The sequence below is a fragment of the Physeter macrocephalus genome, chromosome 19 (assembly GCF_002837175.3).
Source record: "Physeter macrocephalus isolate SW-GA chromosome 19, ASM283717v5, whole genome shotgun sequence".
NCBI lineage: Eukaryota > Metazoa > Chordata > Mammalia > Artiodactyla > Physeteridae > Physeter > Physeter macrocephalus.
The window spans coordinates 19,771,184-19,788,136 of NC_041232.1; the positions used below are offsets into that span (position 1 = coordinate 19,771,184).

At 46.5% G+C, this 16,953-nt stretch overlaps 1 protein-coding gene across 6 annotated transcripts in view; it reads left to right on the top strand.

Annotated features, from left to right (window-relative positions):
• Positions 1 to 13,534, top strand: part of ZNF664 (zinc finger protein 664) — a 35,432-nt gene extending 21,898 nt beyond the window's left edge. For all 6 annotated transcript variants that reach the window (XM_028479978.2, XM_028479979.2, XM_024120719.3 and 3 more), the window contains 2 exons: positions 10,698 to 10,761; positions 10,867 to 13,534. In XM_028479978.2, coding sequence (XP_028335779.1) covers positions 11,463 to 12,248 — 786 coding nt within the window. In that variant the 5' untranslated portion in view covers positions 10,698 to 10,761; positions 10,867 to 11,462 and the 3' untranslated portion in view covers positions 12,249 to 13,534. The remainder of the gene's footprint in view (positions 1 to 10,697; positions 10,762 to 10,866) is intronic.
• Positions 13,535 to 16,953: the final 3,419 nt, after the last annotated feature.

Consider the following 16,953-nt stretch of genomic DNA (forward strand, 5'->3'; position numbering starts at 1 on the left):
GCGCGAACCCGGTTCCCCTGCATCGGCAGGCGGACGCGCAACCACTGCGCCACCAGGGAAGCCCAAGAAGTGTTATTTAAGGACCTCAAAGAGCTTTCTGTCTGTGTGGGTTATGGGCATTGATACTTACAATAGAAACGAAGACTAAAACTTTACAAAAAAATTAATTAAAAAATAATGACAAACTCATTACACGTTAACACAAATTATATTTCTATGAAAAATAGCTATATTCTCAAACAAGAAAACATTTAGTAGGAAGAGTGGCAATATTTGCATCCACCTCTGTGTTCCGTCTCTGGCAGTGTGTTGTTTTAGCCGAAGTAGATGAAGACATCCAGCCTCACAGACAAGAGGGTTGAAAAAGGGATTTCAGAAGCCTTTTCAGGTAATTGTGAGTTCGTTTGTGACACGATACCAGAACTTAACAAGTGGTAGGTTCCTACAGGTTAGTTGCAATGTGCAATCCAGTCCTATCAGTGAACCTTTTGTGCTGTGCTATGTTAAAATCCCTGGTCTCTTTTGTACTTTGAATAGATCTTTTACCCACAATGATTTATTACCTGACACATTGGTCATTTGGGCAACACTGGTTCACTTTTTGCAGATCCTGAAAATGTTCACATGTTCCATTACATGTAATATCAGAAAATTCATGGTTAGTGTTGCTGTCAGTCTCATCAGAAAAGTCTTCAAGTCTCAGGAAGCTGGAGAGCTCATGGTGACAGGAGTTTTCCAAAATTCCAGTTTTCACTTGAAAGCTCGGATTTGACAGTTGGCAATAAATACCATCAGTTTCCTGTTATCTGAGATGTCTGCCCAGCACCCAAGGCTGCATAGCAAGTGTGTAGTCACTCAAGGAAAAATGATGTTCTGTCGAAAAGAAGAGGTGGTTCAGCTTGCAGCTCAGACAGTTACATTTATACAAGTGCTTTTCCTTTAGGCAACCATCGCACTTGGGTATGCGACCTGGTATGCTTCCATTTTAATCGAGACTATGATAAATACACATTAAAAATATATTTGTATGTATTTCATATCAATGTAATGAGTAATAAACATAATATGTTTAACATAAATGTAATAAATATAATAAAAGGGTCTAGATTTAGTAAAATTATTTTTTTATTGCTTCTTCAAGGATATTCTTAAGTGAAACTTTTGCTTACTGTGAGCCCCTGGAGGTGAAGAATACTTTGACTACCGGTATCACTTGGTGCCTCTGCCGTAGGGTTCTGTGTGAGGAGCCTGAGGAGTTGGCAGTTTTACCAGCCGGTACTTCTGCACCCTCCGTGCAAATGTCAGCACAGTGAAAAAAAAAGCAAACTACATCTTACTGTTATTTTGAAAATCATTTTGATCTTGTTTCATGAGGGTTTTGGAACCCCCAAGTCTTGGTTTGGGGGGACTGCTGGTCTACGACAGTAACTGGAAAGAACTGAGCTTCCCGAGGTTGGACAGTTGTTCAGTATCCCGTGCTCACAAGTTGGGTTTTTTGCAAGAGACTCAACTTGTGGCTGGTGGTCTGATTTCAGCCTGCTGACGTTTTATTTGTAGGAATGAATGCTTTTAAGGGGAGTAGGTGGGAGGGACCCCCTAGCCCCTGATGTCTTAAGCCGGACAAGAGCACATGGTTATATTCCCTAGCGGACCCCAGAAGGCATCTGACTTCTCGCACCTTGCTGGAGCATGGCTTTAAGGTGAACCAGGCCGTTTGTCAGGCTCTTGGCTTAGTGTGTTGTAGGAGAGGCCTTGAACCTGGAGTGAGTGAGGAAAACAGAATGTGAAGGACGTATTTTAGAGCATACTTTAACATTTCTGTGCATAGCAGGGACAGAGGAGAGGGAAGAGATGGATACCATGGCAAACCCAGCTTACTCTGAGCTAGGAAATTGGATAAAAGAGGAATTTTTAGGGAAAAGAATTTCTTTGTCATCCTGTAGCCAGTATTTATTAGCATTTTCCCCAACTCAGGAGGGGAAGGTCTGGGGACTCGGTTTTCACTGTGGGAGGGTAGAGCACCCTGATTTATTGGCCCGTCAGTGCAGCGTGGACAGGGAGAGGTGATCCCGAGCAGGAAGTGAGCATGCAGTCAGGAAAGGGTGTGGACGCTGGGAGGTGACAGGTTGACGGCTGAGCGCTGTAGGTTCCTGAAGCCACCCTCCAGTGAACAGCATGCCTTCCCGACGTTCAACGAGTTGAGGGAAGGGCAGGGGGAGAGTTTATGGGGCCTAGGCTTGTGCATTGTCTCATTTCATTTTCGTAACAGCCCCTTGAGGTAGATATGAGTATCATTTCTCTTTTACGTTTGAGGTAATCGAGTCTTAGGCTTAAGTGACTTGCTTAAAGTCACACTGTTGGTGGAAGAGCTGGAAAGTGTGTGTGTTTTGCAGGATAGCAGAGGTTGGCAGAAAGTGCTACTTCTCGGGGTGAGAGGCGGCTTTCAGTGGGCTGCGTGTTGGCAGGAGTGGGGGCAGCTGGGGACACGGGACTGGCGCTGCACAGAGACTCACGCTCTCAGGATCATGCTGTCGGTTTGACGGTAGGTTTTCATAGCCTTTGACGTGTATAGAGGAAGAGTGGAATCTTCTTTCTTTTTGGAATGTTTTCTAGCGATCAGGACTTCTGGGTGAGGCTGGAGCTTTTTCATATTCTTGGCCCGTTAGGGGGCATGTAGTCTTCCGACTGCTGTAGCAGGTGATCCCTTGGCAGGGTTTATGATGATTTCGGGAGATGTGGAGTCACAGTTGCTGTGGAAAGGGAAGTGGCAGGGACGGGTGAGTGGAGTTTTGTATGCTCGCCACCCCGTTCCAGGCTGTGACGTGCAGGCAGGCTCTGTCTTGGTCCCGTGGGAATGAGCCACACTCCCTCACTGGCCAGGCTCTGAGGGGGGATTCCTACGGCTGAGGTGGCCACTGCAGAAGCTGCAAATCAGTTAGAAAGCCTCCCCTCTCATTTCCAGACGGAACATTCTTTTCCATTGCTGCCCACTCCCCTTTGATTTTGAACCTTAGATTTTTATTCTAAGGAAGTGTCCTTTCACATCATAATCTGGTAGAGGTAAGAGAGGGGCAGAGCCCCCCTTTTGCCTTCCACATGCTGAACGTGTGCTCACGTTCAGGCTTGGTCGTCCTGGTTGTCTCTAGACACTTGCCCTTCTCTAGGCCAAGACCCTCTGTCCTCCTACCCTTCGTGGTTAACTCGGTTCGTCGTTTCGGTTTCAGTCTAAAAGTAGAGTTTACTAGAAGTCTTCCTTGTCACGAAAGACTAGTTAGGATGCCCCCCTTCGTGTAGCTGTGTCCCTGGGGCCTGGTCGGCCACAGCACCACTTGCACGATGCTGGGCCTGTCTCCTTCCCCTCCTAGACTGTGAACCACACGAATGCAGAAGCCATGGCTGTGTTGTTCTTCATAGGATCTTCCAGAGTGTAGCCTGCTGCCTGACAAATGCTGGGTGCTAAATGTTTGTGGAACGTTTGCCTGCATGCATGCATGTGCTGATCCTGCATCTGAGTTCAATTTCCAGGACTGTTGCATCAATGGTGACCTTCTAGGCCTGCTTCTGGGTGAGCTGGATTCTCTCGAGTATCATTTATAAGTCAAACACTAAACAACATGGCATGAACCAACATGTGTTAGGGTAACTGGGAACACAGGGTTCTTCCTGTAAAACACATCCCAGTGATTAAGAGACCTGGAAGTTGATTTGGAGTCTTTATATTTCACAGTGACTAGTCTAGGCATCACCATCTGAGCTACGACACCTTGGTTATCTTTGAGAATCTTCTCCAGGCCCCATGACACAATGCCTGCTCTACAAGTGGGGGAGATGAGGCACATGGCCAGTGCAGCCCACTGCAGGCGGTCGTGGGGTTTTTGGTTGAGGCTGGAGGCATAGGAATGTCTTCTTTTCTATTCTGTTTCATTTTTCTCTTTCCCAGAAAGTGTGCCCTTATCCCTTCGAGTGACAGAACTAGAAACCACATGTTCTGGCAGATCTGGTTCTAGATAGGAAGTTAGTTTGATCTCTGTCGACATAGATTTAACTGATGTGTTAAAGAGTCTCTGCTACTCTAGGGTGGGGTTATTTATACCCAATGCTTTATAGGAACCGTAATACTGTAGAAGGACCTGCAGCACAGCACACGACAGCAGCCGGCCTGGTGCGCCTGTGCAGTCTGAGGGCGAGGCTTCTGGCTGCCAACTCCTTGACGGGCGTAACTGGATTTCTCTCCTGCTGGCTCAGGGTGGCTAGTCTTGATTTCACATCCAGCCTGTGCTGAGTGTGATCCAGACCCGAGTCAGCGTTCTGGAGCATCTGCTGGTCGCCAGTTCCCGACCTGTGCCTCTGTGTTGGGGGGTTGGTTTTCCTCCGAGTGCAGCCACACTGACGCCTCCCGTCGGCCCAGCACCAGGGCCCCGTGGGACGATGACTCTCTGTCCTGCTCACCCGCTCTTCTGTTTGCTCTTCAACACCTGCCCTGTGCAGCCCGCGTCCTTCTATTTTGCAAGCGTCGGATCATTTGAACAACAAATCTGTGAAAAACTAGTTCGCCCATTTTTCCTATGCAGAATCATATTTTGGGGACAGCTGTGTAAAAGAGCGTAATACGTGAAAGGCGTATACAGAAGTAGTTTAAATTATCCTCTTGCAAAATCCACCTTCAGAATCTCCCTCCCCAGCACAGTGTCGTGAGCTTCCTCCCGGGGTGGAGGGACTGTTATCTTCAAGTCCTGCAACAGATTCAGGCCGAAATTCCGAGAGAAAATCAGCGTCCCCACTCTGTACTTTCCTCTTGACCTTTGCCCCCTGCAGGTGTGACCAGAGTGGGCTCCTCTCCCTGCAGCCATATCTGCCTGCAAGGAAATTCAGGGCTACTGCAGCAGACGCGGTGCCTCAGACCACAGTCCAGTAGTAGTAGTGTTACCTCCTGAGCACAGTGGTGGTTGAATCTGCATCTAGAAGTTAGAGCTCTTGGCCCGATCAGCCCTCAGAGGGCAACAGCTCCGTTCTCCCAGCCCATTCATCCTGCGTCTCCATTTCCAGATGACCCTTTCTAATGCCAGGGCCCAGAGCTTTTATTCTCTCAGGACATAGTTTCTTTGTATTTAGGACTCATTTTTTTTTTACTTCCTCGCACATCAGCCACGGTTGTTTATTAGCTGATCCCTCACTTTTTTTTTTTTTTTTTTTGTGGTACGCAGGCCTCTCACTGTTGTGGCCTCTCCCGTCGCGGAGCACAGGCTCCGGACGCGCAGGCTCACTGGCCACGGCTCACAGGCCCAGCTGCTCCGCGGCACGTGGCATCTTCCCGGACCGGGGCACGAACCCACGTCCCCTGCATCGGCAGGCGTACTCTCAACCACTGAGCCACCAGGGAAGCCCCCTCACTTTTAACTGTGCCGGGAGATGGGTACAAATTCAGGTATTGTTTGGTGTCACGCGGTTTAGATGAGGCAAAGCTGCTAATGGACGAACTACAGGGAGAGAAGAGGGCTCTTTTCATGGAAGGTGGGGACTTGAGGCTGATGGGCTACTTGAAGCTTTCTTCCTGTCACTTCTCAGCCAGACTCTAACCTTCCTGTTTGAGAGGTTCTCCTCAAATATAAATTGAAGGCTTGTACTGCTGAGGGTGCCCCTGAGGTCTCGTGGAGAGATGGGACATCGCCCGTGGCAGTGCCAGGTGACCTCAGTGCAAGGTTCCTTCCTCCTCAGGTCTCCCAGGTGGCCTCACAGTGGCCTCTCACTGTTGTGGCCTCTCCCGTCGCGGAGCACAGGCTCCGGACGCGCAGGCTCACTGGCCACGGCTCACGGGCCCAGCTGCTCCGCGGCACGTGGCATCTTCCCGGACCGGGGCACGAACCCACGTCCCCTGCATCGGCAGGCGTACTCTCAACCACTGAGCCACCAGGGAAGCCCCCTCACTTTTAACTGTGCCGGGAGATGGGTACAAATTCAGGTATTGTTTGGTGTCACGCGGTTTAGATGAGGCAAAGCTGCTAATGGACGAACTACAGGGAGAGAAGAGGGCTCTTTTCATGGAAGGTGGGGACTTGAGGCTGATGGGCTACTTGAAGCTTTCTTCCTGTCACTTCTCAGCCAGACTCTAACCTTCCTGTTTGAGAGGTTCTCCTCAAATATAAATTGAAGGCTTGTACTGCTGAGGGTGCCCCTGAGGTCTCGTGGAGAGATGGGACATCGCCCGTGGCAGTGCCAGGTGACCTCAGTGCAAGGTTCCTTCCTCCTCAGGTCTCCCAGGTGGCCTCACAGTCAAACAGTGGGCTGTCCCCTTGAAAGCCCTTATGGAACATTGGATAGGAGACATCGTCTTGAGTGAGAGAATCTTGGGGACATGGTGCCCTTGGGATCTGTAGAATACTGTGGCATCTACCTACTCGCTGGGTTTACAGTCTCCTTTGTACGTACGGAAGCAGTGAGGCAGGTGCTATTTTAGGAAAGGCTACAATGAGGATCCTTGGTGGTGGTTTGTCCTTCTTTTGTTTTGTGGTTGTTCACATGGCAGATTTGCTGGAGGTTCTTTTGCTTGAGCTTTTTCCTGCAGAATGTAGCTTGCCCTCATGCGGTGAGACTTACATGTGTGTCCAGGCATTTTACCTGGAAGGAATGGCAGTACCTGACTCCTCGTCCGGAGAAACTCTGGCGGGAGTTCATGTACGACAATTGTAGGAGTTTCACATCGCTGAGCTTGGTGTTTCCACCCTTCTGAGCAGAGTCAGCCTCTCCTGAGGCCAGTCTGGATGGATGCCTTGACCCTCACTGCTTCATTTCTGAGGGAGGGCACCCGGAGAACCACATGGCGTCTCGGTTAATGAGCTCAGGAGGGAAGGAGGAGCGACGTGCAGCACTGCCCCGTGTCCCCTGCTTGTCACCTTCACCGTCCCTCTGCTCTCCAGGGAAATCCGCGGTGTGCACATTCTCACGCACTCAGGATTGATTGGGGAAGTCACAGCCATGGGAGGATTGCATCTGTTTAGTTCAGTTTCACCTCTGTGCGATGGGCCGGGTTCTGGGGTCACTTTGTCATTGCAAGAGGAGCAGGAAAAGAATGTTTTCCCAACACTAACCAGTTTTGTTATCATGAAAAATTACAGACATACACAAAGGAAGAGAGATGAGCTTATTCATCATTTATCCATCACCTAGAAGCAACAGTTACAACAGTCCTCCCTCATTTGCTTTGTCTGTCGTTTTTATTTTGGCCAAAGCATTTTAAGACACATCTCAGACATCATGTCCTTTCATTCTTACAAACTTAAGTATAAATCTCAAAAAATACAGACACTTGTTTACACAACTGCAAAGGCATTATCACACCGAATACAATGAGCAGTGTTCCTTGTGTAATGTGATACCTAGTCCCTAATGGTGTTTCCCCAGTTGTCCCGTTTTAGCAGCTGGCTTATATTTGAATCAGATTCTGAAGAAGGTAGGTCTTCAAGTTACATTTGGCTGTTACGGTTGTTCTATCTCAAGTCTTTGTAATCTAGAGCAGCCCTCCCCCCACCTTTTACCGTGCCATTTACTTGTTGCAGAAATGGGTAGCTGTCCTGTGGACTGCCTCACGTTTTGATATTTTTCTGCTTGTATCCTGGTAGTTCCTCTAGCCCTCCTAGTTCCTTCAAATAAAAATGAGTCCTGGAGGCGTGTTTGGCAGGAATGTTTCAGGTGACGCTGTGTGTTTCCTGTTGCCCCTTGGACTTACGCTGACATCATGGATTGGTGGGTTCAGGGGTTGACAGCCAGATCCTCAAAATGTAAAAAGTTCTCGATCAGCCTTTCTTCTGATGTTTTCACCCATTTCTTACCGTGGTCTGAATCAGGCATTTCCTTAGGGTTGCATGTTTACTAGCTGGATTGTTGCATCGTCTTGAAAGATAGTTCATAGACGAAGGATTTTTCATTCTTTTAATTGCCAAGGGTCAAAAAAGGTAAAAGTTGGTGTCCTATAACTTTCAGTTTAGTCTAGTGCCTTGAGTCTGTCTCTCTGCCTCTGTCTGTCCCTCTCTTTCTTCTTCCGCTCCTCCCCAGCCCTTGTCGTCCTTGTGAACTCGGGGGTTTCGTGTATTCAGTGTGTCTCAGTGGATTGCATTCCTTATTCCTTCTGATGCCTAGTTGTCCCGTTTTTGGCCAGCAGGAGTCTCTTCATGAGTTGGCATCTGTGTTCCTTTGCCACGACCCTGTTACATTCTGGCATAACAAGGTATACCAGGCTCACTTTATAAAGTGCTGCTCTGCCCTTGAGACCAGGCGTTCTGCAAGGATCCCTGTGCCATATGGTGGAAAAGGATCTATAAGGGAAGGGACCACTGCTGTCGGTTGTCATTGCTTCCAGGCCTTTTTGATGGACAGCCTTAAAAAAAAAAAAAGACATGAATTCAAACTGATGTTTCTAAGTCAAATTTTACGTTATAGGATTTTTTTCCTTACCTTTGATTTTATATTTGTATCTCACTTGTTTCACCTCGAATCTTGATTCCTAACAACATTACCGTAATGACTTATCTGCATTATCCTACTTTATAAAAACACCACCGTTATTATAACTAAGTTAAACTATTGAAAGAAGTTTGACTTCTTTGCAGCTTTATTTATCAACAGAATATCCCTCTGAGCATGTATGATCAGTCTGCTGTACTCAAAAGTCATTTGTGGATATGTCACCAGCTTGAAAATTAAGGTTCATTTTCTTCATTTTGTTTTCAAAATTTAGGGATTGCTTTTCTTGTTTATTTAATTTTATTTTTTGAATATATAAACATTCATATGTCTCCAAAGTCAAAACTACATCACAAGTTACATTCAGAGAAATTTTACTTCATCCTGTTCTCCTTCCTCCCATTTAAATTCATTTTGTATTAAACAGAAATAGACTCACAGTCATAGAAAACAAACTTATGGTTACCAAAGGGGATAATGGGGGTGGGGAGATAAATTAGGAGTTGGGGATTAACGTATACACACTACTATATATAAAATAGGTGAACAAGGACCTACTGTATAGCGCAGGGAACTATACACAATATCTTGCAATAACCTATGATGGAAAATAATCTGGAAAGGAATATATATATGTATAACAGAATCACTTGCTGTACACCTGAAACTAATAGAACATTGTAATTAACTATACTTTAATAAAAAAATTCATTTTGTATTATCCTTCTCCATGTTTACTTTTATACATCATGTAAAGAAATATTTAAATAATTCCCCCTCCTTTTTTGCACAAAAGATAGCATGTTTGAGCTATTATTCTGTGCCTTGTTGTTTTTGTTTTTTTTTTAACTGAACAGTGTTATCTGGGTTCACTCACACCAGTACATCATGCTCTTCCCCACTCCCTTTCTTAAATGGCTAAGCAGTAGTTCACTGAATGGAGTCCCACAGTTGATTCAGCCACTCCCCAGTGGACGGGCCTTGGGTTGCCGGCAATTTTGCTGTGACAAGTACTGCCTCAATAAACTGGGCCATCAGTCATTCCTATTTTGCAGTATATCTTGGGATAGAGCTCTAGAAGTGTGATTACTGGGTCAGAGGATAGGTGCATATATAATTTTTCAGACATTGACTATATTTTTTTGCTGAAATTTTGGTTATCTAGTTGAATTTCATTATTCTAACACTTCCATCTAGAAACAGTTCAATTTATTGTGCAATTTTAATGTTGAAGAAACCTCCTCAATCTTGCATGTACCCTATTTTGTATAAAACATATTATGGAGAATGTTATTTTCAGATCTGTTAATTTCATTAATTAATTGAAGTATCACTTACTGAGTATAAAGTACAGGACATGAAAGGGTGGCTAAGGCATCCTAAACCTCAAAAGATTTCAGGTTGAATATTTTGGAATTTTCTTCGGTTTCCTCTCCTTCTATTTGGTAAATGTTTTGTCCCATGTTGGTTATCAAAAGCCTGGTAATAAGGCACTGGAAAATGTACCTTTATCTGCTGTACCAGAAGAAAGCAGGCCATGTCTGCAGGAGAGAGGAGGTGTCATAGAGTACTCTGTAGATGCGTTCAGCAAATACCAACTGAAACACCTCCCCTCCTCTGCTTTGCCAGAAAGTAACAGCGAGCAACATACAGAGTTCTTCCCTCCTGGCATTTATAATCTAGTACGGGACACAGAACAAGAAGCAAGGAACAGTAAGATAATTACAAGTTCTCTGCGCTTGGAAGGAATCAAATAAGAGGTTAAAATAGAGCCTTAGCCAGGGGCCTTCTTTACGTAGGGGAGAGGCGGCTGACACACCAAGCCACGCGAGAGGTCGGGGAGCTTGGGGGCAAGGTCATGCAGGACCTTGGTCTTTAGGTTAAGGATTTGGATTTTAAGTACATCAGGAAACCATGGAGGACAATTAAGCAAGGGAATGACATTTGATGCTGTCATATATTTATTCTTTCTATGGATTGGGAGGTGACTCGATATTATGTTTCAGCTCCAGAAGCAGCATTTTCCCTTCTGAAGTTCCACGTGGAGCGCGTTTTCCTTCCTGTGCCTTCATGCAGGGCAGCTGCTTCTCATACTCACACGTAGGCCTTCTGAGGGTTTCTTTCTCTTTCAGTAGTGTTCCCTTGGTGGTGCTCAGATAATCGCAGTGAGTGGCTGTAGTTGGATTATGTACTTGGGCTATATGAGCAGGAGCATGATATCTACAAATTCTCTTCTTCAGACCTGCAAATCCAAGAGACACGCCTCTCTGGAAGATAAGAGCTCCTTCCTCAAGATCCAAAAAGGTCTGTGTTACTGCTGTCACGTTTATAAAATTAATTATGGAATCCATAGCAACTTTCTGGACAAGAAAGGCATTTCCAGTGTAAGTATTTATGTTTCTGTTACAGGAGACTGCCGGAGTGACACCTGCATAGGGAATCCTCACCAGGAAGGACTGACACACCTGGACTCAAGGCACTGGCTTCCTGGGAGGCTCCTGTCTGATGTGCAGGAGGCAGGATGTCATCGTGACTCTGCAAGGGGAGGCTCCTGGCGACCGAGACCAGCACGCAGTATCGCACCCTTGGCTACAGGGGACGCTGTGCAGGCCTTTTCCTGCAAGTGAGAAGTACGAGATTATTCTGCAAGAGGAAGATTCCAGGGGCTTAAAAACGCAAAGGTTTCTACCTTGGGAGCCCCTTGGAATGTTGGCAGCTCAGGATCTCAAAGAAAGTCCTGTGTTAACGAGTTACAGAGGTCACGTGGAAGTAAATGTCACTTTCTAATCAATAATAATACCGAGTGAGGAGCACTATGCAGGGAGAGACCTTCCATAGAAAGACAGGCAGGGAGAAGCTCAGGCCGGCCTTAAGCCTCCCGACCCGAGCCAGCCTAAGATGAACGCCAAAATGGCCGAGTGAGAGGCTCTGTGAAATAGCAGCCCTGTAACTGTGGTAGTTGTGAGGACATCTTCTCCACTAAATCACGATACCAAATAGGAAACATGATCTACAAGTGCCCCATGTGTAGGGAGTTCTTCTCTGAGAGAGCAGATCTTTTTATGCATCAGAAAGTTCACACTGCTGAGAAGCCCCATAAGTGTGACAAGTGCGACAAGGGTTTCTTTCATCTGTCAGAGCTCCATATCCATTGGAGAGACCACACGGGAGAGAAGGCGTATAAATGTGATGATTGCGGGAAGGACTTTAGCACCACGACAAAACTCAATAGACACAAGAAAATCCACACGGTGGAGAAGCCCTATAAATGCTACGAGTGCGGCAAAGCCTTCAACTGGAGCTCACATCTTCAGATTCACATGAGAGTTCACACAGGTGAGAAACCCTATGTCTGTAGTGAGTGTGGAAGGGGCTTTAGCAATAGTTCAAACCTCTGCATGCATCAGAGAGTCCACACCGGAGAGAAGCCCTTTAAATGTGAAGAGTGCGGGAAGGCCTTCAGGCACACTTCTAGCCTCTGCATGCATCAGAGAGTCCACACAGGAGAGAAGCCCTATAAATGCTATGAGTGTGGGAAGGCCTTCAGCCAGAGCTCGAGCCTCTGCATCCATCAGAGAGTGCACACCGGGGAGAAGCCCTATAGATGCTGTGGGTGTGGGAAGGCCTTCAGCCAGAGCTCGAGCCTCTGCATCCATCAGAGAGTGCACACGGGGGAGAAACCTTTCAAATGTGATGAGTGTGGGAAGGCCTTCAGTCAGAGCACCAGCCTCTGCATCCACCAGAGAGTGCACACAAAGGAGAGAAACCATCTCAAAATATCAGTTATATAAAGCGTTTCGCTAAGAGAGAAAAATCTTAAAACCCGTAAGTGCCACTAGGAAGGAAAACCCTGTAAATACCTACATTGACCCAAGAAATTTTTACAGCAGCCCCAGCAGAACATTGTTCTCCGAGAGGCATGTGCGAGGTTGGCTTTTTGGATTCATGCCAGGCGTGTTCCACAGCTTGGCCTTGAATCTGGGGTCCCTCCGCGTGTTTGCCCGGGACAGGCTGTGCGGTCCCAGTCGTGGGTGTCCGTTTCCTGGGATTCTGGCGTGATGCCTCTGTAGTTGAAACACTACACAGGAAACCATGATCCTTGCCCAGCCTCCTGAGTCACCTTCTGTCTACACTTTACCTAAAAGTTGCCCCAGATACTCCCCCATTTCGGGAGCTCATGACCTTCCTTCTCTTGATCCAAGCATACTGGTGAATGCATTTGAAAACGGCCAGCTCCCACGAAGTAGTGTTTTGGTATTTCTGAGGTTACCACTCGATTCAGCCTCTACGTATCTGTCCATATATCCTGTTACTTCTGAACTCACTTTACCTGTATATCCTCAAAATACCCATAAATATCCACCCCTTCCTAGATGGCATTAAATTTCATTTTGGATTTTAGGTGACTCATAATTTCCATTTACTTTGTCTGTTGGCGAAATCATTGGCAGACATACATGCCCTTGAACTTTTCTTTAATTTTGTGAATTCTGCTAATCACTGTGTCTCTATGTTAGTCAGACTTAATTTTCTAGTGGCTGCATCACATATTTTTAACTTGAATTTTTGTGGAAATAGCTGAATGTAAATAGGGAGGAAGAAGCAAGCAAAGTTAGAACTGTTCTCCATCCAGAATTGCCCTCTCAGGCTCCTTTGGTAACAAGGGGAGCCCCTCCTTACTAGCTTGGGGAGACCATAGGAGAAGCGGATGGTAGGCGGCCTCACTAATAATAGTCTCTGATTCTGTGATTTTGGGGCAACAATGTGTAGGAGTCCTCGATACCTTTTCATTGAGGATTACATGTCAGTTCCTTTGTAGGCATGAACTTTCTTCATTCATTCAACAAGTATTTATTGAACACCTCCTACGTGCCAGGCACTGTGCCAGGTACCGGGAATACCACTGAGTAAGACAGACAAGGGCCCTACTCTCGTGGCGTTGACATCTGGTGGAGGAGACAGATGATAAGCAAGTAAACAAATAAATAATGTAGTTTGAGGTAGTGATTAAGTGATACGGAGAAAATAACCTAGGGTGATGATTTAGAGCAGTGGGGGTGGGGTGGGGGGCAGCGGTAGGTAGCGGGCAGGGAGGCCTTTCCGGGGGCGGCACAGGGGCGGCTGCAGGGGGGTCGCGGTCCCGCCGGGGAGCTTCCGGAGCAGGAGGTGGCGGCCGGCGGTGAGGGTAGCGAGCGGCGGGGAGGGGGAGAGATACTGAGTTGCTCAGTATCCTGACGTTTATAGGCCTTTTTTTTTTTTCTTTTCTTTTTTTTTTCTTTTTTTTTCTGGCTAGATTGGTATTAAAAACTCATGTGGAGGAACTCAAGGAATGTTTAGAAGACCAAAAGTCCCCCATGACAACAAAAAGCAACTAATTTTTAACTTTGTTTCCCTTCTCATTCCTATTGTCGTGGATTTCCCACATGTAGTCCGTTTGCTCAGGAAGTCTTTGGGGAAATTGAGGCTCTTTGAAAGCTCTGAAATGGGTGATCAGGTTAGCGGTCTCTGTCCACTGTCTGAGAGGTTGGAAAATGAGCTACCCGAAACAGTCATCGAAATACTGAAACGAAACTTGATTTTCTCTTCATATTTGAGTTAATTTCTTCTGTTTGACTGGAAGGGTTTTTTGTGTAACTAAAACCTCAATGCATAAAGGAGATTTAAAAGGAGCACACAACTTACTGGGTGAGCCATGAAACTGGAGGTGGGATTTGGGGGTAAATTGGTTACCATCTGAATTTTGATCCAGACATCTCTGTTAACAAGCCCTTGGGAAGTTGCTTCTCATGTTTCCTCATTTTCGCAAAGAGAGGGCTGGCTTAGTTCTTTGATAAAGCCCCTTCCAGGCCTGAATTCCTCGACTACGATTTACTGTAGTGTCTTAACACACTTCCATGTCACAGTAGTGTGGAGCATTAGGGAAAAGCCTAGACTTTTAGTTGATAGAGAGCCAGTTGAAATATCATTGATAGAATTTTAGGTTTAGGAAAAATTGGTTTGATTTCTAGCTGTATTACTGTTAGGTATGTGAGCTTGGGCAAATGGCTTAATCTTTGAGTCTAGTTTTCTCACTTACAAAATGAGGACATTAGGCTAAATGATTTCCGAGTTTCCAGCTAGTCCTAGAGTTCTATATTTCTACATAGTTGAATTATTTTATCATGCTGTTGCTGGGGAATATGACTAACACTTTTGAAGCTACTAATTTCATGTCGAGCTTTAAAGTCCATAATTGTTATCTTCGGAAAATATTATTTGACCTACAGTATGTCCAAATCAATTTAATAAAATCACTTTATAACAGGGTTCTGTGCTTGACATGTGGTTGTGTGAATTCAGTGGTCAGCGTGTGTGTGTGTGTGTGTGTGTGTGTGTGTGTGTGTGTGTGTGGTGGCTTGTGCATTATGTCTAGGTGACCATATAATGAAGTGAGGGGGCGATGCTGTTAATACTTAAACAAGGACAATAGACCTAAACTGGGACTGCTCCAGCAAACCAAGTTGCGAGGACCCTCTGGCCCAGGGGTCAAGCAGTTGACAAAGGAGTCGTGAGGTCTGGCAAACTGGAGAAAGCCTGCCCTCCTGAGAGGACAGCGCCTGCTCAGTGGTAGCTGTTTGTTTCCATGTGGGATACAGGCTTAAGGGTCCTGCATCATCTGCTCTTTTAAGGAAAAACCAACAATCCAGATTTTTACATAAAATTTAATGATTTTTAAAGGTTGGCAACGAATTCATGTTCCCTGTGTGAACCATTTTGGTCATTTGTATTACCTGCGTGGTGCCCATAGGCTTTTCTTTCACTTTGCAAGCTGTGCTCTGGTCCCTGATGGCTGTCTCCCACCCATGCTAAGGCCTGACACTTCGCAGCTAAGCAGTGGTGGCCCAGGCCCCGCGCACCAGTCTCTGACAGTGGGGCTGGCGTCCACCTGCCTTTCGGAGGGAGTCTAGGCTCCGCTTCCATGGTTGAGGCGGAAGCCATCCAGACGGCCCTTTCGATGTGAGTGGGGTGGGGCAGAGACCCCATGTGGGTTACACGTGGCTCAAGCTCTCCCACTGGGTCACTCCTGTGCCTGCTAGGAGTTAGGATGTGAGAGAGAAAAGCCAGGGCTGACTTCACAGTTTCTATGGGGAGCCCGAGTAAATGGCAGATTGTATCTTTACGGTCTCTTACCTTAAGGAAGAACTCTTTCAAGAGGTCAGCCCAATAGCCTGCAGTGGCCTGCTCTAGAGAAGGTGGGTGCCCTGGCCAGTCGCGGGCATCTGGAGGAAGCTGTGGGTGTGTCTTTGGTGTTGCGTGAGGCTTGGACACGATGCCTTCCAAGGGGCCTTCCACCTCTTGGTTCAGTTATCCACCCCCCCGCCCCCGATTTAAAATTATTAAGCGAGTCTTTCTGTGCAACCTGCTGTTATCCTCAGGAATTTGAAAATAATAGGTGAAAGCAAGTATCAGCAGATGGAAAAAGTACTCAATGGTAAAATCAAACCCCGAGGAAGAGAAGAGAAAGAGGTTGATACCATTACAGGGCAGGAGGCAAATATAAGTAGCACTGCTGAGTTGGTACATGGATTGAGATAAAGAGGGATAGGAAGCATGAAGGTGATACAGCACTCACTCTGTGACCTTACTCAGTTTCTTCACTTCTCTGAATCTCAGGTTTCTCATCTGTAAGACGGTTTTGAAAATACCTAACCTGTGAGATATTTGAGAAAACTAAGTAAACACATATAAAGTGCCTAGCCTTTAGTAACGCAACAGAAGAATTATTATTAATCCCAGGTGCCTATTAAGGAAGATGAGTCGTGTTATTTGGAGTTCTTTGGTTCTGCTGAGCCCCGTGGGGGGTTTGGACATTTCAGTTTGGGGTGGGGCCTGGAGAGGGCTGAATTGTTCCACGTGGTGAGAAAGCGAAGAACTGCAGTCTCCTGGGATAGTCTGAGACAAGAAAATACAGGGTAGGCCTGGAAGGGGAGTCGAAGAGAGAGACCCAGCTGAGTAGAATGGTGTCAGGTTGCACGCTTTCCTGTATGAACCCTTATGACCACAGAATCCCTCCCAAAAGGCTTGGGATGCTTGGTCTGAGTGGCTTTCTTATGGAAACTGGTGGAAGGGCCAGGTGCTGTGTCCAAACTGAAGGGGGCAGAACATGTAAGTACAACACTTTGAGAGACGCTGGGGCCCGGAGAGGGCGGCCCCGAGACGTACGCCCCGAGGACCACGCAGAAATTCTGGGAGAGCTTCCGGCTCCCACAGGCTGGAGTCCCCCAAACCCTACGGGCAGGGAGGCCTCCGTGTGTTACCCTTTGGTTCCCACTCCTTGTGTGCAGAAGGCAGAGTAATTCGGAGGTCAGAAGGACATGAAAACATTAAAAAAAAATCATTCTCATGTTATATTTTAAAATGTTAAGAGGCACACGAGCAATTCCGGAGATTCCAGGGCTTTGTGTTTGTTAAACGTGTCAGCGGAGGTCTCGGTGGAAGGTGGCGGTTAAACCAAAG